Here is a 20,598-nt window from a genome sequence, read left to right as displayed (position 1 = left end):
TCCTTCCACGGTCGGGTGCATTGCTCCCTCTGCGCCCTCCCCCAGCCGTGTGTTTCAGCTCCTGCCTTTCAGTCTTCTGACTGAGCCCTCGTGTGAATTAGTGTCCATCCTGCTCCCCCACTTCACAGGCAGACCGTCTGTCTTCTTGGCCTTAACACGCTGTAAACTGTGCCTTAAACTCCTCGTTAGTTATATCCCCAAGTGTCTCTTTCTTTAACTGTAGACATTGTTAAGAGTCCTTCCATTTGATTCTCTCTTTGCTCCTATGCCTTTTATTCTATCTTCATTGCTTTCTTTGTTCCAGGGATTGTTATTTGAGATATATGTTGAAGTCAAACGGAGAATTCAAAGTTTCAAATATGTCGCACTTTTGCATTTGGGAAAAGAAATCCCAGACGTTCAAGCACCCAGCAGATCGGTGGGATTTGGTTTGATTAGTTGCCTTGCAGCCAATGGGGTGGCCAGGGAGTGTGTTCTGCCGAGCAGACTGGTTCCTGTCAGGTGGGGTTTTTCGGAGAGAACCCAGCGGGAGACACGAGACCCTTGAAGTAAGAAGCTGTGTTTTCTCCCTCTCGGCTGCTGGCTGCCTGCTGGCTCTGTGGGTCTACAGTGAAGGTCATTACAAGTTGAAGAAAAAGAAAACATCCAACTGAAGGTCTAAAGTGAAGAAAGGAACTAGGTGGAAGATATCCATATGATGTCAAAGATCCCTAACTTTTATATTTCATTATTCTTTTCGTCCCTTTCCAACACCCTTTTCCTCTATGTTGTCTGCATGTGTATATACACAGTGTAATATATTTATATATATATATATATATATACTTCAATATATATATATATATACTTCAGTATAGTTGTATTGTTGCCAATTTAATACTAATCATTGCTAAATAATGAAAGGTTATTTGTGTTAACATTTACTTAATCAGGATCAAACCAAAGACACTGGATTAAAACATTTTTTTTTAAATTTTTTTTACAGTACCCAATTAATATTTTCCAATTAAAGGGCAATTTAGTGTGGCCAATCCACTTACCCTGCACATCTGTGGGCTGTAGGGGCAAAACCCACGCAAACATGGGGAGAATGTGCAAACTCCACACGGACAATGAGCCAGAGCCGGGATCGAACCTGGGACCTTGGCGCCGTGAGGCAGCAGCACTAACCACTGCTCTGCCCACTATATGCGCAAACATGACACATGGTGCCACAAGTAACATTTGGATAAATAACAAGATCATACGTTTTTGGGCTGTGCTGGTTGCGGTTTGACTGTTGGACAGAACATTAGAACTCCCTGCTCTTCTGGCAACAGTACCAGAAGTATGTTTTTAGCATCCACCTGAGGTGGCAGACAGGGACACAGTTTTTTACATCTCATTCGAAAACCAATCTCCAACAATGCATTGATTGTGTGTTCCAGGTGTGTGGCGGGGCCTTGACTTTCTGAACTAAACGCCAAAATGAGCTGGATCCATATAACCGCGGTTCAAATTACTCTTGATGGGGGGAGGAGGGGGATAATAGCAGCACGTGACTCACTTCCTCACCCTGTAGCCATCTCCAAACCCCAGAGGGTGATGCAATACTTGGCTGAATGGGTGCAGCTCAAGAAGCTCAATATCATCTATAACAAAGCAGTTCCCTTCACTGGAATCGATATCCACTCCCTCCACCACCCATCCAATGAGGTTGCAGTGTGGACAATCGACCAGCAGCAACAAGTCATAATACTTCGACAGCACCTTACACCCCCCCCCCCCCCGTAACACTCAGGACAAGAGCAGAAATACTAATTTCAAGTCATATACCATCCAGATTTGGACATATCCTGTACTGCTGCTGGGGCCAAAATCTTGGATTAACTCTCAAACATTATGATAACATCACGTGGACTACAGTGGTTGAAGGAAAAGGGACACTATCTTCTCAAGATACCTCTGCCACAGTGTCATCTTGCACTTTGAGAACACTTAATAAAAAAATTATACCCATGTTTTTGAACAAAAAAAAAAATGCCCCAAGGCACAGAGGTTTATGGAAAGAAAAGAGGGGCAATTAGGAGGAGGTGTCAACGGTTTGGGGTTTAAGGAGCAGAGGGATCAACAGTCTCTCCCCAGAACTTTTGAGCTCCAGGTATCGGTCTTGTGGCTGGTTTCAAAATGACAGTTCATGATAACAGACTGGAATCTGTTACGGAATTCCAAGGTGGGAGGAAGGGAATGATTGCCGAGTCATTGGCTTAGGATGCATTATTTCAACAGCAAATCCGGTCCCAATCCAGCTTCTCCAATGTAATATCCAACAAACAAAAAACAAATCTGAACTTTGATAACATTACTGAAACATTTTAAGGTATTTTGAATGAATGAAAATGAATGAAAATCGTTTATTGTCACAAGTAGGCTTCCATGAAGTTACTGTGAAAAGCCCCTAGTCGCCACATTCCGGCGCCTGTTCGGGGAGGCCGGTACGGGAATTGAACCATGCTGCTGGCCTGCTTGGTCTGCTTTAAAAGCCAGCGATTTAGCCCAGTGCTAAACCAGCCCCTAGGGAGAACGTGCAGACTCCACACAGGCAGTGACCCAAGCCGGGAATCAAACCTGGGACCCTGGCGCTGCAAAGCAACAGTGCTAACCGCTGTGCGAATGTGTTGCCACTGAACAAGAAACCAAAACCCACAGACAACACACAAAATACATTTGATTTAAATAAAAGAAAGGGATTTTTTTTTGTTGCTGATGGATATTGTGCCGATATCGTACAGGGACAACCAGTTACAATATTACTGAGGTTTCAGACTTAAGTTTTCAAACCCAGATAACAGTGCCTCCTTTTTTGCTTAAAAGAGAATTAAATTTCAGGATTTTGGCAGGGCTTATTATGGTCACAAATCAATTAGTTGAGTTCCATTTCAATACTGGGATTTACATAGTTTACATAGAACATACAGTGCAGAAGGCCATTCGGCCCATCGAGTCTGCACCGACCCACCTAAGCCCTCACTTCCCCCCTATACCGTAACCCAGTAACCCCTCCTAACCTTTTTTGGTCACTAAGGGCAATTTATCATGGTCAATCCACCTAACCCGCACGTCTTTGGACTGTGGGAGGAAACCGGAGCACCCGGAGGAAACCCACGCAGACACGGGGAGAACGTGCAGACTCCACACAGACAGTGACCCAGCAGGGAATCGAACCTGGGACCCTGGCGCTGTGAAGCCACAGTGCTAATCACTTGTGCTACCCTCCTGCCCAAAAATTTCCTGCAGTATTTCCTCTGAGCAATTACAAGATCATCGTTTAGGTCTGCACTTGCTGTTTGTCACATACATCATGATTTCACGGTTCAACAATAAACATCTGCAATTTAACTGCACCAATGTTAAAATAATCCAATGTTTTCTCCAAAATGCTTACAGTAGGAACTACCCTTTATTGGCTACAAAGAACTTTAGGTCAATTTGGTGCCACAAGAATGCAGATCTTTCTTTTTTTCTTTTCCAAAAAAGTACGTCAAGGAACAAAAGTCTCATCCACGCACATGTCAGGAGCCACACTGTTCATCTCACAAAGCCATAAACACTTCAACACTTGCACCAACACACTGAAAAGGCAACAAGAGAAGCACAAGTCAGTATTCAAATTTGGTTAAACGGGTGCAGATTATTTTCAGTCAGTACTTTCTCCAGTGATGGGCTGTCCAAGTTTTACAAAACAACTGCAGAAGCCTATTCAAGACAACGATTCAACATTCTTTCTTGCTGGTGGAAACATCCAATCCATTGGCATTCAAATTGAGATCTCACACCCGTGATGAACCAGGTGGTTCCTGAAGCACAAAAGACCCAAATTGAAATACCCTCATGGCCTCCCTACCAAATGTTATACCTCAATCTGTGCAATTTATTTTCCAATGGTAACACTGTGATTTTTACTAACATGGTATAATCTGATGATACTGATACAAGATCCAAAAGCTTGACACGATCAGTTGCTATTATGGTTAATGACTGGTTTCTTTATTGGAGGGGAAAGGCAACACAAAGACGTTTAATGCCCTATACATAGAACATTTATTGCAAGCAAAGATTGAAATCTGGGATTTCCTGTTTACTATAACCACCCCCCCCCCCTCCGCCTCAACAATCCAAGTAGAGTCCTCTGAGCCATGCAGACTGTCGGTGAGATTCACTCACAGGTCTTGTGACATTATCATAAATAGAAGAACGGCAAGGGTTAATTTAATGTCTAAATCAATCACTAGAGGGCGCTGGATGCACAAATATACAAGATATTGATGCTAAGCCTTGTGGGGAGAGGTTGAGGAGAAAGCTAGAGAACAGACTGAAGGAAAGATAGTGAGTGAGAACAGATCATCGTTAATGTAATAGCGTAGAGATTAGCAGATGAGTGTAGATTATATGTTTATTATCAACTGTGAATTATGTAGGAGTAAGTGTCGAATCCAAATAAGTAGTGTTAATAAATTTATAGCTTTGTTCAATTTAAAGCTATTTGTGGTCTGTAAACACTACGCCAACCACCTGAAAATTAGCAACACAAAAAACATCACAGGTCTGTGCTGAGTCAGCTGATTTTAGTTGGCTTAATGCCTCAGACAGCACCACTGAGTGCGCAGCATTCCCTCAGTACTGCACTGGGAGTGTCAACCTGGGCTTTTATGTTAAGTCTCTGGGGTGAGGCTTGATCTTGTATCTTCTGACACAGAAATGACAGTGTTACCAATTGAGCCATGACTGGAATTATAATTAGTGTTGATGTCCCCTGAACTAAGCAAAGGTAAACTCAGCCCAAATAGCTTACTCTAATTTTCATTCAATATTTCTGACGGTCGTTCCAGGGAAGACAAAAACTTGGTTTGGCTATAATACCCTCCAAGATCAAATAACTCACTCCTTTGGCTCGGAAATGGTGGTTAGGTGTCCATCATCACCTTGAGAGGAGTAGGAAGGAACATACTTGAAAGTCACAGTGCTGATATACTACCAGCTCTGCTGACATTCTCTATGCTGTCACTTAGCCAGAGTAAGAGGGAAAAGTAGTGTCGGCATTTTGTGTGTTTGCATGTTCTGTTATCCATAGTTATCCATTTTTTTTTAATTATAATTTTTGTTAGTGTCATAAGTAGGCTTACATTAACACTGCAATGACGTTACTGTGAAAAGCCCCTAGTCACCACATTCCGGCGCCTGTTTGGGTACACAGAGGGAGAATTCAGAATGTCCAATTCACCTAACAAGCACGTTTTGTTGACGTGTGGGAGGAGACCGGAGCACCCGGAGGAAACCCACGCAGACACAGGGAGAACGTGCAGACTCCACACAGAGTGACCCAGCGGGGAATCGAACCTGGGACCCTGGAGATGTGAACCAACAGTGCTAACCACTGTGCTACCGTGCCGTTCGGTGGGTGAATGAAGCAGCATTACTCCACTATTCAGATAACAGAGAATAGCGTGCATACTTTGAACCAGCTTTTGGAGGAGGGAAAAGCACTGCTTAAACCCTTTCAATTGTCACCACTTTCTAACCAGCTACATTCTCTATTACACAGATTCCCCTCTCGCTAGGAACGTTCACGGAGACCTTCTGTCATTGTTCTCACATGGACACTTCATATATTCCAGATCACATTTCATTTCTGTACATATAGATATTTAGACAGAAAAATACAAACAAAATATTCAACTGTACTTAAAGGTGATTGATTTGATTGTTATACAAAGCTCTGAATTTTAGACATTCAAAGTTCATCTCCTCACGTTCAATATCCAGAATGTCCAGACCCTCTCCTTCCGTTTGATAATTTACAGCAAGCATATACTGAAGAGTGGTGGATTGAATTTGGGTTTTCTCCCGTCCAGTAACTAGCAGTCTCTTAACTAGCAGCCCCGATAACTCAGGATGGCACAGTACTTAGCACTGCTGCCACCAGGAACCCGGGTTCGATTCTGGCCTTGGGTGACTGTCTGTGTGGAGTTTACACTTTCTCGCCATGTCCGCGTGGGCTTCGTCCGGGTGCTTTGGTTTCCTCCCACATCAAAGATGCAGTTAGGTGGATTGGCCATAATCAATGCCTGGGGTTACGAGGATAGGGTGGGGGTGTGGGCCTAGGCAGTGCTCTTTCGGAAGGTCAGTGCAGGCTCGATGGGCTGAATAGCCTCCTTCTGTACTGTGGGGATTCTATGAATAATATGTTTTGCTAAAAGGAGACTGAGGAGCAAATTGTTGAAAGCACAACTCAATGTGGATGCCCTCAGCAATACTCTGATTTGAAAAATATTTACAAAGCTAAAAGCTGGAGTCTTCATCATGGGAGAGAGAGACAGAGAGAGAGACGGAGAGAGAGAGACGGAGAGAGAGAGACGGAGAGAGAGAGACGGAGAGAGAGAGACGGAGAGAGAGAGACGGAGAGAGAGAGACGGAGAGAGAGAGACGGAGAGAGAGAGAGAGAGAGAGAGAGAGACAGAGAGAGAGAGAGAGAGACAGAGAGAGAGACAGAGAGACAGAGAGAGACAGAGAGAGAGACAGACAGGGAGAGAGAGACAGAGAGAGAGAGAGACAGAGAGAGAGAGACAGAGAGAGAGAGAGACAGAGAGAGAGACAGAGAGAGAGACAGAGAGAGAGACAGAGAGAGAGACAGAGAGAGAGACAGAGAGAGAGACAGAGAGAGAGAGAGACAGAGAGCGAGACAGAGAGCGAGACAGAGAGAGAGAGAGACAGACAGAGAGAGAGAGACAGACAGAGAGAGACACAGAGAGAGAGACAGAGAGAGACAGAGAGAGAGACAGAGAAAGGGAGAGAGAAAGGGAGAGAGAAAGGGAGAGAGAAAGGGAGAGAGAAAGGGAGAGAGACAGAGAAAGAGAGAAAGCAAGAGAGAGAGAGAGAGACAGACAGAGAGAGCGAGAGAGAGAGAGAGACAGTGAGAGAGAGACAGAGAGAGAGAGACAGAGAGAGACACACAAACAGACAGAGAGAGAGAGAGAGGGGGGGGGGATCCCATTCTCAGAAACTCTTTTCCATCTCCTCTTTTCCAATTGAGTTTTTTTCTCTTTGAAATTTGTTAATTCTGAATTTAGTTCCAGTGACTGGCAGCTGGCTGGACTACATCATTCATGTGGGCTTCTCAGATCAACGGCCTGACCCGACATGTCACAGCCCCTTGAGACTGCCTTCGGTCTTGAGACAGACCTCAGTGTCCCTTCTCAGTTTTAAATGGAGAATAAAGTGCTGCACCTTTCAGGTGTATAGGAGCGAAGCATAGAGTTTTGCACAGATTGTAATATCTCCTACAACTGTCCTTTTTCAGCTGTTCATGGGATTTGGGAGCCTGGGGCAGGGCCAGCATTTATTACCTGTACTTAATTGTCCATCAGACGGTGATGAGCCACCTTCTTGAGCTACAGCAGTCCATGTCGTGGTGGTAGGCCCACAATGCTATTAGGTAGGAAGTTCCAGGGCCTTGAGCCAGCAATGGCGAAGGAACGGCAAGTAATCTCCATCCCAAGTGATAATCTCCCTTGAACTAGGGGTGGTGGGAGTGAGCAACATATTCAGATTTTAAAATCGCTCCCTTTCAAAATGCTTCACTAAGTGAATGGCCAATTCTACATCAACATACTGCTGAGCAATGTTACTAAAACTGTGACCCTGAGATTGAAAAGCACCAAATACTGGAATCAAATATCCAAATTGAATTTCCATTCCACAATATTTCATGTTGAGGGAGTAAAACATTCACAAAAGGGCAATTTCAGCAAAGCAACATCTGAATCCGATTTGCCTCAGACTTACTGTATTTGCTGCTTATTTTGTGTCCTTCCCGCCTTCTTTAATTCTACACATCTGCCGTGTTAAAACACCAACAATGGAATGATGCCATGGATCCTTCTAGAAACTCTACTATTTATTCTGAAACTCTGGATAGAAATGGCCAGACACGTCAGAGAAAAGATCAAATTTCTTCAGAACTATGCAATAATAATATTACTTCCTGTATCTCTGTATCTGACCATAACAAAGCTTATTTGCAAGAAAGTTTTCCAAGCATGAATCAGATTTTCTTCCTGTCTAGGCACTTTGCCTATTTAGTACAGTCCTAAATTAAACAGTTTATATCCTAAGTCAGCTGTGATTAAAATAAAGTGAAACTCAGTTTCAACAGGCAAGTTATTTGCTTAGCATTGTTAGATCGTTGGTGCTGTAACTGATCTTCAAGTACAGAAAGAATACGTAGCCATCATTGGGGAACGTGAACCTCGTCTGCTCGAGTAATGTCAGTCTGACTTGTACTTTCTCTCAGGCAGGTCATGGCTTCAAATCTCAGTCCAGTAAATCAACCGAGAATTCCAGCATCGCGGTCTTTTGGTAAACGTTTACTGTGTGCCTTGGACATTACCGGGCACAATGTTTAAATCTATGCTGCAGGTAAATTACGCATCTCACGTTATTGGTGCAAACAGATATTGAGCACTTTGGTTTAGAATAAATCCGTCAGTGAGGCAGCTGTATTGCAAATAAATGAAATTCAAAGCAGGTCAAACGAATGCACGCCAAACCAAGTTGTCTGCGTTTCAAGAGCTGGAAAGTATCGGGCACTACTTGGTTTAGGTGGACTCTAGTGCAGTCCCGAGTAAAGGCATATTTTGTTGTCTTGCTTAAATGAGATACAAATTTGCTTCTGTCCAAATATCCCATGGTAAAAGGGCATGTAAAGGTCCCCATGGCATAACCAGAAGAGAACCAGGGATTTCTTCCAGTGACAGGTGGCCCATTTGGAACAATGTCACGCACCAGGATCGCAGCGTCTTCTTGCTTCAAACTGGATTGCCTTCTGGACTCATGGTGTTCCAGGACCCAGGCATCTTAGAAAAAATTGTCCTTCTTTCTGGCGACAGAAAAGGAAGGAAACAGCAGCCTCCAGGCATCTGCAGCCACCAGCAGGTGCAAGCAACAAACAAAACCTGCAGCTGTGAACTGCTCTCTCAACCAACACATGGGCTAATTTGTCATTTGCGATAGGCTTCAGCTGTGCAGCCAGAGGCTGGTCACAGTGAAAGGGAAAGAAATTGAATTTCAGCACTGAAGGCACAGCAAGGCTGTCCGGAAAGTGTTTAGTAGGAGGGACAAGCTGAAGCTCCAGCTTGCCCTTGTTATGTGCCCCCACAGTGGTTAGCACTGCTGCCTCTCAGCACCAAGGACCCGGGTTTGATCCCGGCCCCGGATAACTGTCCATGTGTCTGCGTGGGTCTCACCCCCACAACCCAAAAAAATGCGCCGTGTAGGTGAAGTGGCCACATTAAACTGCCCTGTAATTGAAAAAATAAAGAATTGGGTACTCTAAATTTAAGGGAAAAAATGAACACACTGGGGTCCTTTTCTTTATAAAATGAAGAATGAGGAGCAAAAAAGATTATGAAAATGTTTGATAGGATAGAGAAGGTGCTTCCACTTGTGCTGGAGGCCCAAACCAGGGGTCATAAATATAAGATAGTCAGTATTAAAACCAATAGGGAAATCAAAAAACATTTACTAACGGATGTGATCATCATTGACAAAACCAGCGTTTGTTTTCAATCCCTAGTTGCCTTCAAGAGAGTGGTGGTGGACCATCTCCATAAACCACTGAAAAGTCCATGTGGTGTAGGCACTTCCACAGTGTGGGAAGGTTTACCCAGAGTGTGGTGAGAATGTGGAACTCTATCAACAAGGCAGGAGGAGGTTTACTTGAAGGATAAACAGAAATGTGAACCAGTTGGGCTGGATGGCCTGTTTACATGCTGCAAGTTCCATTTATATACAACAAATGACCAAGTTACATGAAGCACCACAAAACCTTGGTCAATAAAGATAACTTCATAGGCATCTCGGTTGTTAATCCTGATACAAAGATGATATATTTTGCACGTCAAAGTCAATGGAAGTCAATAGCCAGGAGTGGGAGACATACCTTTCCATCAGACGCAGTGTTTATCCTGTAGTGGTATACCCTTCCTTCATAACGAAGTGATATGGATCTTTGTCCAGGGCTACTTTCACTCTCTCGCACCAGAAAACTCCCATTGATGCCGCTGCTGAGGAGGTATTCTGCAGCGTTGCGGGAGACTGGTCCATGGTACCAGGAGTGTTTCTCTAGACTGTTAACGGGTGTAATGTAGTTGCTGGGAACCCAGCCCTGACCATTTTTAGTCTGAGCCTCGCACCATTCTCCATTGTGGTTGTATCCCAAAACACGAAGCTTTTCACCTGCCAGAAAGAGAATCTGTTACTGGAGGTCTCAATACGCAAGTTGCTGCATTACAAGCTCGACAAAGCACGAACATAGAAGCAACCTGTCTTCTTTGCAGCTTAGATGTCATTGGACAGTTTTCTACGGCAAGCTACAAATTAGATGTTAGGTGAATCATTATTCAGGGTATGTCAAACCAAACCAACGATTATACTTCTATCTCACCCTAGTTGTGAACCATAATCAGAAGAGGTCAATAACTATATATTTGGAAAGACTATAAAAAGAAGTGGTTACATTTAGAGAGACAAATTGTAAAATCTGATTAAAAACTACAATATCGCCACCATCTAAAAGGTGGATGTAGAAATTTGCAGGACAAAGAACAATTTTCATTTTGGAATGTTGACCAACTTTCAAATATTAAGTCGCGCACTTATAAACAATTGCACATATTTTCGGAACCCCAAATAAATTGCATGAGGTTATGTAAGGTGGCATGGGTTCAAAGGTAATTTAGATACCACATTGGTGACAAAAGTGCTGGCAAACCAAATCTCATTTAATATCTTTGTAAGTTATATATTTTGTTTCCCCTCATCACAACATCAGCTTGTACAAGCAAAATGTCCATCAGCAGGGATTTGGTGACTTGGGGCAATAGCCTAGGTTAACATGCAGTGTTCCTCCTTTAGGTTCATCTACTGCCTCCTCCTCATGGCATCCCTGGCTTTCCCACCTCTCACCCAGCCCACTTTGTCTCTCAATTATATTCCAGCTCGAGTTCGATGACCATGAATAGATCCAGCAATTTCTTTCGGAAGCATGTCGTTTTGCTGCTCACCTTTGGTTATGCTGAGCGTATTGTCCCCGCTGGCAACAAAGTCATACAGTGCAACAAAGAGGTTGGGGTCATTTTCACTAGGACAAGCAAGCAAGTTCTCTTTGGAGTTCCACCGGGCAGCCTCGTTCAGGCCCTGTGACTCAAAATCTGGACGGTGCAGAGCTTCTAGAAAGAAAACAAAATGGAGATTAGAATGCTTGTTCACATTACTCGTTGAAGCACCTAGTTAAACCCTGCTACGCCAGTCAGATGGTAGCTATTCACTTTAATGACCAAGCTTTGTAATATTACACTTGGCTCATTCCACAAAATACTTCCGACAGCTGGTAAAATCACTGGGGCTGTCAGGTTCTCACCGATAATTACACTTTGATGCATTTTGAAAGATATTCGAGGAGGAGTTGAAAGGAAATAAATCCTCAGAATTCGAAGAACTTGTATGACATATGACTGCTGCCTTCTTGAGATTCTCCCCATAACATTCCATGCCGGATAATGCACAGCCAATATGGTCTAGAAAACCAGGATGCCCAAACTGTCGCCCTGCATCCTGACCCATGAAACCCAGAGAAGTTGTTTCATTTGAACTCCAAGTTCTGCTGTGCTGTTTCATCCCATTTGCTTTTTTTTATGCTTGGAGGTTTGGAAAGGGCTGCTCTCGCGCTGTTGGCTTATTTAAGGATCCTAAATCTGAACAGCAATGGAATTTAAGATCTACCGTCTACAACGGCATAATCTCAGATTAACGGGTCGTCCATTTCAGACAGAGGTGAGGAGGAATTTCTTCGCTCAAAGGGTAGTGAACCTATGGAATTCTTTACTGCAGAGAGCTGTAGGGGCTGGGTCATTAGATAGGTTCAAGGCCTGTTCAAGACAGATTTTAAATCAGTAAAGGAATCAAGGGTTATAGGGATAAGGTGGGAAAGTGGAGTTGAAGATTATCATTTCAGATCAGTCACGATCTTGTTGAATGGTGCAGCAGTCTCGATGGGCCGAATGGCCTATTTCTGCTCCTGCGTCGTATGGTCAGAGATAGGCACAAATCAATAAGCTCGTCCCTGGCTCATTGAGACCCAGACTAAAGGCAATAATTTGATTATCCTGGTAGCTTGAATCAGGCTAATGACTGAAACAAGTAAATTGAGCCTTCTGTTACAATTACATTATCCATGTTCGCTGACCTACACTGGAATCTGGTCCGGCAATGCCTTGATTCTAAAAATCTCATCCTTGCTTTTAAATCTCTCTGTGGTCTTGTCCTTTCCTATATCTGTAAATTCCTCTCGCCCTATAATCCTCCCAAGATATCAATCTCTGCTCCTCCAGTTCTGGCCTCCGATTTAAATCACTACCACTGGTGGCCATGCCCCCAGCTGCTGGGCCTTAAGCTCAGAAACCCCACCATCCCATCCACCTCTCTTCTTAAAAATGTAACTCTGTGACCGAGTTTTGGGTCAGCCGTCCAAACGTGATTAAATTTTATTTGACAGCACTCCTGTGAAGTGGCTTGGGGATTTTCTAATACGCTAGAAATGCTATACAAATACAAATTGTTGTGGACTAACTCAGGGACGCAACAACTCATTATAGACTAGTAAATATACTGATCAACTACACAGAATCACCATCTGCTGGGTGTGGGGCTGGTTGAGACTGTTTGGAGTGCAATATCAATATCTGGGCAGACAGCAAGAAAGGAGTTGCCAAATGTGTCATGATCTACAGGAGACGGACGAGTGGGAACAGGGATCATTGAACATTTTCTGAGCCCTACCCCCTAATTTCATGGGACACATCAACAAAATCATGAGCGCAAAAAGCTTGGAATCCACTGCAATGAAATGCATTATTACGCTGTTACCAGACTCCTGAACGACTCTCTTCTGGACTGATCTGATCTCTCCACACATCTTCTCTACCGAGTAGCACTACACTCCGTATGCTCACCCGATGCCTGTCTCTATGGATTTACATTGTGTGTTTATGTTTGCCCAATGTTTTTTTTCATGTATGGAATGATCTGTCTGGACTGTACGCAGAACCCTACTTTTCACTGTACCTCGGTACACGTGGCAATAAACAAATCCAAATCCATTGATGCAGAAAGGCTTCAGGCGTGACATTAAATGCAGAGGATAGAATAGACATAGAAAATCTGTTCCCATCAGATGATGATACAAGGACTAGGGGACACGGATTTAAGGTTTTGGGCAAGAGATGGGGGGGGGGGGGGGGGGGGGGGGGGGTATTTTAGCCAGCAGAGATAGTGACAGATTTCAAGAGGAAACTGGATGGGCACTCGAGGGAAATACACTTCAGAGCTTTGGGGATAGATGGCAGGTGGGGGGGGGGGGGGGAACGGGACTGATTAGACTGCAGTACAGAAAGCCAGCATTGACACAGTGGACCGATTAGAACATAACAGCGCAGCACAGGCCCTTCGGCCCTCGATGTTGCGCCGACCTGTGAAACCACTCTAAAGCCCATCTACACTATTCCCTTATTGTCCATATGTCTATCCAATGACCATTTGAATGTCCTTAGTGTTGGCGAGTCCACTACTGTTGCAGGCAGGGCATTCCACACCCTTACTACTCTCTGAGTAAAGAACCTACCTCTGACATCTGTCCTATATCTATCTCCCCTCAATTTAAAGGTATGTCCCCTCGTGTTAGACATCACCATCCGAGGAAAAAGGCTCTCACTGTCCACTCTATCCAATCCTCTGATCATCTTGTATGCCTCAATTAAGTCACCTCTTAACCTTCTTCTCTCTAACGAAAACAGCCTCAAGTCCCTCAGCCTTTCCTCATAAGATCTTCCCTCCATACCAGGCAACATTCTGGTAAATCTCCTCTGCACCCTTTCCAATGCTTCCACATCCTTCCTATAATGCGGCAACCAGAATTGCACGCAATACTCCAAATGCGGCCACATCAGAGTGTTGTATAGCTGCAACATGACCTCATGGCTCCTAAACTCAATCCCTCTACCAATAAAAGCTAACACACCGTACGTCTTCTTAACAACCCTCTCAACCTGTGTGGCAACCTTCAGGGATCTATGTACATGGACACCGAGATCTCTCTGCTCATCCACACTGCCAAGAATCTTACCATTAGCCCAGTACTCAGTCTTCCTGTTATTCCTTCCAAAATGAATCACCTCACACTTTTCTGCATTAAACTCCATTTGCCACCTCAGCCCAGCACTGCAGCTTATCTATGTCCCTCTGTAACTTGTAACATCCTTCCGCATTGTCCACAACTCCACCGACTTTAGTGTCATCTACAAATTTACTCACCCATCCTTCTACGCCCTCCTCCAGGTCATTTATAAAAATGACAAACAGCAGTGGCCCCAAAACAGATCCTTGTGGTACACCACTAGTAACTGGACTCCAATCTGAACATTTCCCATCAACCACCACCCTTTGTCTTCTTCCAGCTAGCCAATTTCTGATCCAAACTGCTAAATCACCCTGAATCCCATGTCTCCGTATTTTCTGCAGTAGCCTACCATGGAGAACCTTATCAAACGCTTTACTGAAATCCATATACACCACATCAACTGCTTTACCCTCATCCACCTGTTTGGTCACCTTCTCAAAGAACTCAATAAGGTTTGTGAGGCACGACCTACCCTTCACAAAACCGTGTTGACTATCTCTAATCAAATTATTCCTTTCCAGATGATTATACATCCTATCTCTTATAAATTTTTCCAAGATTTTTCCCACAGACGCAAGGCTCACTGGTCTATAGTTACCTGGGTTATCTCTACTCCCCTTCTTGAACAAGGGGACAACATTTGCTATCCTCCAGTCTTCTGGCACTATTCCTGCAGACAAAGATGACTTAAAGATCAAGGCCAAAGGCTCAGCAATCTCCTCCCTAGCTTCCCAGAGAATCCTAGCATAAATCCCATCCGGCCCAGGGGACACCTATTTTCACACTTTCCAGAATTGCTAACACCTCCTCCTAATGAACCTCAAGCCCTTCTAGTCTCAGTGTTCTCCTCGACAACATTGTCTTTTTCCTGTGTGAATACTGACAAAAAATATTCATTTAGCACCGCTCCTATCTCCTCGGACTCCAAGCACAACTTCCCACTACTGTCCTTCACTGGCCCTACTCATTTGTTTATTCCTGACATATCTATAGAAAGCTTTAGGGTTATCCTTGATCCTACCTGCCAAAGACTTCTCATGCCCCCTCCTGGCTCTTCTTAGCTCTCTCTTTAGGTCCTTCCTAGCTAATTTGCAACTCACAAGCGCCCTAACTGAACCTTCATGCCTCATCTTTACATGAAAATGAAATGAAAATGAAATGAAATGAAATGAAAGAAAAATGAAATGAAAATCGCTTATTGTCACAAGTAGGCTTCAAATGAAGTTACTGTGAAAAGCCCCTAGTCGCCACATTCCGGCGCCTGTTCGGGGAGGCTGTTACGGGAATCGAACCGTGCTGCTGTCCTGCCTTCAAAGCCAGCGATTTCGCCCTGTGCTAAACAGCCCCTTCATAAGTCTCCTTCTTCCTCTTGACAAGTGTTTCGACTGCTTCAGTAAATCACGGTTCCCTCACTCGACCACTTCCTCCCTGCCTGACAGGTACATACTTATCAAGGACACGCAGTAGCTGTTCCTTGAACAAGCTCCACATTTCCATTGTGCCCATCCCCTGCAGTTTTCCTCTCCATCCGATGTATCCTAAGTCTTGCCTCATCGCATCATAATTGCCTTTCCCCCAGATATAACTCTTGCCCTGCGGTATATACCTATCCCTTTCCATCACCAAAGTAAACGTAATCGAATTGTGGTTACTACCACCAAAGTGCTCACCTACCTCCAAATCTAACACCTGTCCTGGTTCATTACCCAGTACCAAATCCAATATGGCCTCGCCTCTCGTTGGCCTATCAACATACTGTGTCAGGAAACCCTCCTGCACACATTGGACAAAAACGGACCCATCTAATGTACTCTAACTATAGCGCTTTCAGTCAATATTTGGAAAGTTAAAGTCCCCCGTAACAACTACCCTGTTGCTTTTGCTGCTATCCAGAATCATCTTTGCAATCCTTTCCTCTACATCTCTGGAACTTTTCGGAGGCCTATAGAAAACTCCTAACAGGGTGACCTCTCCTTTCCTGTTTCTAAGCTCAGCCCATACTACCTCAGTAGACGAGTCCTCATCAAACGTCCTTTCTGCCACCGTAATACTGTCCTTGACTAACAATGCCACCCCTCCCCCTCTTTTACCACCTTCCCTGAGCTTACTGAAATATCTAAATCCCGGCACCTGCAACAACCATTCCTGTCCCTGCTCTATCCATGTCTCCGAAATGGCCACAACATCGAAGTCCCAGGTACCAACCCATGCCGCAAGTTCCCCCACCTTATTCCGGATGTTCCTGGCATTGAAGACGACACACTTTAAACCACCTTCCTGCCTGCCGGTACACTCCTGCAACTTTGAAACCCTACTCATGACCTCACTACTCTCAACCTCCTGTATACTGGAGCTACAATTCAGGTTCCCAAGCCCCTGCTGAACTAGTTTAAACCCTCCCGAAGAGCATTAGCAAATTTCCCCCCCAGAATATTGGTACCCCTCTGGTCCAGGTGTAGACCATCCCATTTGTAGAGGTCCCACCGACCCCAGAATGAGCCCCAATTATCCAGAAATCTGAAACCCTCCCTCCTGCACCATCCCTGTAGCCACATGTTCAACTCCTCTCTCTCCCTATTCCTCGTCTCGCTGTCACGTGGCATGGGTAACAACCCCGAGATAATAACTCTGTTTGTTCTAGATCTAAGTTTCCACCCTAGCTCCCTGAATTCCTGCCTTACATCCCCATCCCTTTTCCTACCTATGTCGTTGGTACCTATGTGGACCACGACTTGGGGCTGCTCCCCCTCCCCCTTAAGGATCCCGAAAACACGATCCGAGATTGGCTTACTTCGATGCCATAATAACTATAAGAATGAATCTATGGTGGAACAAAAGTGAAAGCAGCTGATAAACAGGGTAAAGTACCTGCAACTTCCACAGCACACTCAAAACAGAGCCGAGAACGTTATTTTTGTTCTGAACATTTTAAGATGCCTTGGAATGTATATTTAATTTTGCAATTTAATCCCACCCTCTCTAAAAACAGCTGTCCCAGTGGAAAAATAAGATTAACTTGAACAGATAAGCATAAATACAACATCAGGGCACATAAGTATGATTATGTTCAAAAAGCACTTCCCAGGCTGTCAGCTGAAATGACACGGGGCGCCCTCTGATCGCGGAAGCAGCTATTCCATAAATACAATGTTTCATTACTTTCAACTCTTATGCTCATTGAGTTATCGCTTCGAAACAGAAAATATTGAGGAACGTCTGTCTATATAACATTGCATAATCCTGCAGGCCTATTAAAAAATCTACCAATGATCTCATGTGAAATGTAAACACTTCATCTGCTTTCATCCTTCGGAAATATTCCTACTATCAAATCCAATTGTTCCATCCAATACAATCACCGCAAAAATCAGAAATGTGTCAAACACTGGTTTTTAAGTCTGCTGACACTGTGGGTTACTACATAGATACACTGCTCCCAGTGACAATTTGCAGTATGCTTTCTGGTCAACTTGCTGCAGACAAGAATGAAAATCCACACAAGTACTGTTTAGTTATTTATGTTAACGGCTTGCAGTTAGCAAAGAAGGCGATGTTCACCCTGAGCTCAAATCCAGGACTCAGGTTTAACGGAATAGTGTTCGAATCCACACCGCCACTCAGTAACAGCTTTATTCAATGTATTTAATGATAAACAAATGTTCCATACTCAGTGCAACTATCCCTTTTGTGCATCTCCACATCTATCAAAAGAAAAAAAATTTGCATCTTGCATGTGTCACACCAAAATAATGTTTAAAAAAGCACCGATTCCTCCTGAACGGATTCCAATTGGCACACTTGCCTCGCCAACACTAACGCAAATTAATCTTGGGATTTAATTAATTAGACTTTGTTGCCTTCAAGAGTCAGGCCACCTGAAATACAGCAGAATACAAAGTGCAATACATAGTGTAACGCACCAGCTCATCCCCCCAGCTTGCTGCAAGGTAACGGCTAGCTGTGGTAGTCAGTATTAGAGGTATTACGGTACTCTGTAATGCCAGAAGACCATTGGTGTAGAAGGTACTCTGTTCTCATTGGTTAAGCCTCTCTGCTGGCTCCGCCCAGCAAGGCGGGGTATAAGAGCCCGTGTCGCCCCAGCAGCTGCCTTCTGTACCTGCGCTGCTGGGGGAAACATCTAGTGTAATGAAGCCTTCAATTGTCTCCCATCTCGCTTCTGGAGTTATTGATCGAGCATCACTAGCATACGAGTGATGTGACATGTATCCTCCAATTGCCAGCCCTGCAGAGAGGCAGCAAGTCTGTCTGATCTCTTGGGTTGAGAACGGGAACTTACATTATCAAGCCCCAAACACAATTTGTTCCCTCTCTGGATCACTGCCAATCGTCCTCTTCCATCTGGAAAGACTGCACCATCTGCCTCTCAACACCATGAACCAATGCGTCTCAAGGGCCAGCCAGACGGGAGGAAGGAGTCAAAGAAATGATGGGCGGCACGGTAGCACAGTGGTTAGCACTGTTGCTTCACAGCGCCAGAGTCCCAGGTTTGATTCCCGGCTTGGGTCACTGTCTGTGTGGAGTCTGCACGTTCTCCCAGTGTCTGCGTGGGTTTCCTCCGGGTGCTCCAGTTTCCTCCCACAAGTCCCGAAAGACGTGCTGTTAGGTAATCTGGACATTCTGAATTCTCCCTCCGTGTACCCGAACAAGTGCCGGAATGTGGCGACAAGGGGCTTTTCACAGTAACTTCATTGCAGTGTCAATGTAAACCTATTTGTGACAATAAAGATTATATTTAACAAATGACAAAAGGTTTCGTGGTACAGGGCCAAATGGAGTGTTTGATGAATTTCCAGAAGTCGCAGGAGTTTGAGAAAGTCTCAGTATTGGTCAGTCAGGAGGTGCTGTGCGAAATGATTTCACTGGCATTTTACCATGTTTTAAGAGGTTGCAAAGGATGCAAGTCATATTTTCTTAAGACTACTGGGAACAAGATTGTGTTGTTCCAACAAGTCACAAACTAGAATATCTCTATGAAATAGCCGTACAGTAAATACATAAGTAAAAGCAATCTGATTTGCTTATGCATACTGAAACAATCCACTGATATCGCAGGTTACCACAGAAACCACAACTGATTGGTTACCAGTTCTTTTTCGCAACCTGATCCTTTACACAGATAAGTCAATCAAAAAGCCACAAATTTGTGGCCGATTCATACATTAATACCCAGTTCTGAAAAAGAATTGTATTCGACTCGGAACGTTAACTCTGCTTCTCTCCGCAGATGTTGCCAGCCTGAGTGTTTCTAGCACACTTGGGGTTGGATTAAAGGTTGCTGCCATTTTTACAATGCAAGGTCCAACCGGACCATCTTCAGTGCTTCATACATGCTTTTCTTTTGTTTTAATACTGCGAGTGCAAACTATGTGCAACACTTCAAGCAGTCGGATATATTTTTAAAACAAACACATGTGGCCAATGTTGCAATCACTGTTTACAGTGCAATGTCTCAGGATTTGAGCTCAGCATGAAATACACTCCAGAGGTGGGTGCATGTGAAGACAGGATAGATTCATGAGTTCATGCTGGCAATTTAATATTGGATTCTGGTAAGACTGCGGGTTGAGCTGACGTCCAACTTACCAATATAAATAGGGCATTTTATTTGTTTGAATATGGGTGTATGCACAGTTTACACTGAAATGTACTGCTCTGATGCTGTAAAGGAGTTCATTCTGGAATATAATTTGATTCTGTTTCATTGCTTTGTAATTTAACCTTTAGAAAGTTAAAACACTCAAAAATGCAAGCTATTTAAACTCTGAAGAGGGAAAATGCCATGTCACATGAAATCAATGAGATGGAATATGTGCTAAGCAGAGTGTAGAAATTTGGAATGGTCTTCCAGAAGTTTATGCTAGGTCAATTGTTCATTTTAAATCTGACGTTGATGAATTAAAGATATTGAGGGATAGAGGTTGCAAATCAGCCATGTTCGCACTAAATGGCTGAACAGGCTTGAGGGGGTAAATAAACCCCTCCAATTCCTATGTTCCTATCATACTGACTGCCCAATTGTTTGTTGTTCCCCCAGAGTGAGTAACTACGACATGTCACTGCCTTGTGTGGCACTCATCGTCCATTTTTTGCAGCCAGGTTCCAGCAACATGTAGGAACCCAATTGCTGAATCAGCAGAGTACCAGAGGGGCTCTTCCTTCCCGTTGTTGCGAAATTTGGAAGCAGCTCTGACTAATCCTGTACTGTGGGTCGCTTCCCCAAGCTAAGGAATCTGAAGGCTGTTCAGCTGTTTCCTGTCGACTCCAGTCCTCCAATATTACATTGTCGAGTTTAGTCCACAGGAAATGAA

The 20,598-nt window shown here is 44.1% G+C and overlaps 1 protein-coding gene across 5 annotated transcripts in view; it reads right to left on the bottom strand.

Moving 5' to 3' along the window:
- The window catches only part of abl1 (c-abl oncogene 1, non-receptor tyrosine kinase), a 229,113-nt gene that overhangs the window by 67,619 nt on the left and 140,896 nt on the right, over positions 1-20,598 (bottom strand). For 3 of the 5 annotated variants that reach the window (XM_072488806.1, XM_072488811.1, XM_072488808.1), the window contains exons 2-3: positions 11,100-11,264; positions 9,977-10,272 (exon numbers count right to left, since the gene is read on the bottom strand). In XM_072488806.1, the coding sequence (XP_072344907.1) occupies positions 9,977-10,272; positions 11,100-11,264 (461 nt within the window). The remainder of the gene's footprint in view (positions 1-9,976; positions 10,273-11,099; positions 11,265-20,598) is intronic. The other 2 variants (XM_072488807.1, XM_072488809.1) reach the window with 1 other exon arrangement.

This window comes from Scyliorhinus torazame, chromosome 22, assembly GCF_047496885.1.
Source record: "Scyliorhinus torazame isolate Kashiwa2021f chromosome 22, sScyTor2.1, whole genome shotgun sequence".
Lineage (NCBI taxonomy): Eukaryota > Metazoa > Chordata > Chondrichthyes > Carcharhiniformes > Scyliorhinidae > Scyliorhinus > Scyliorhinus torazame.
The sequence above is the reverse complement of the archived record's forward strand: the minus strand, read 5'-3'. Positions and strand labels throughout refer to the sequence as shown.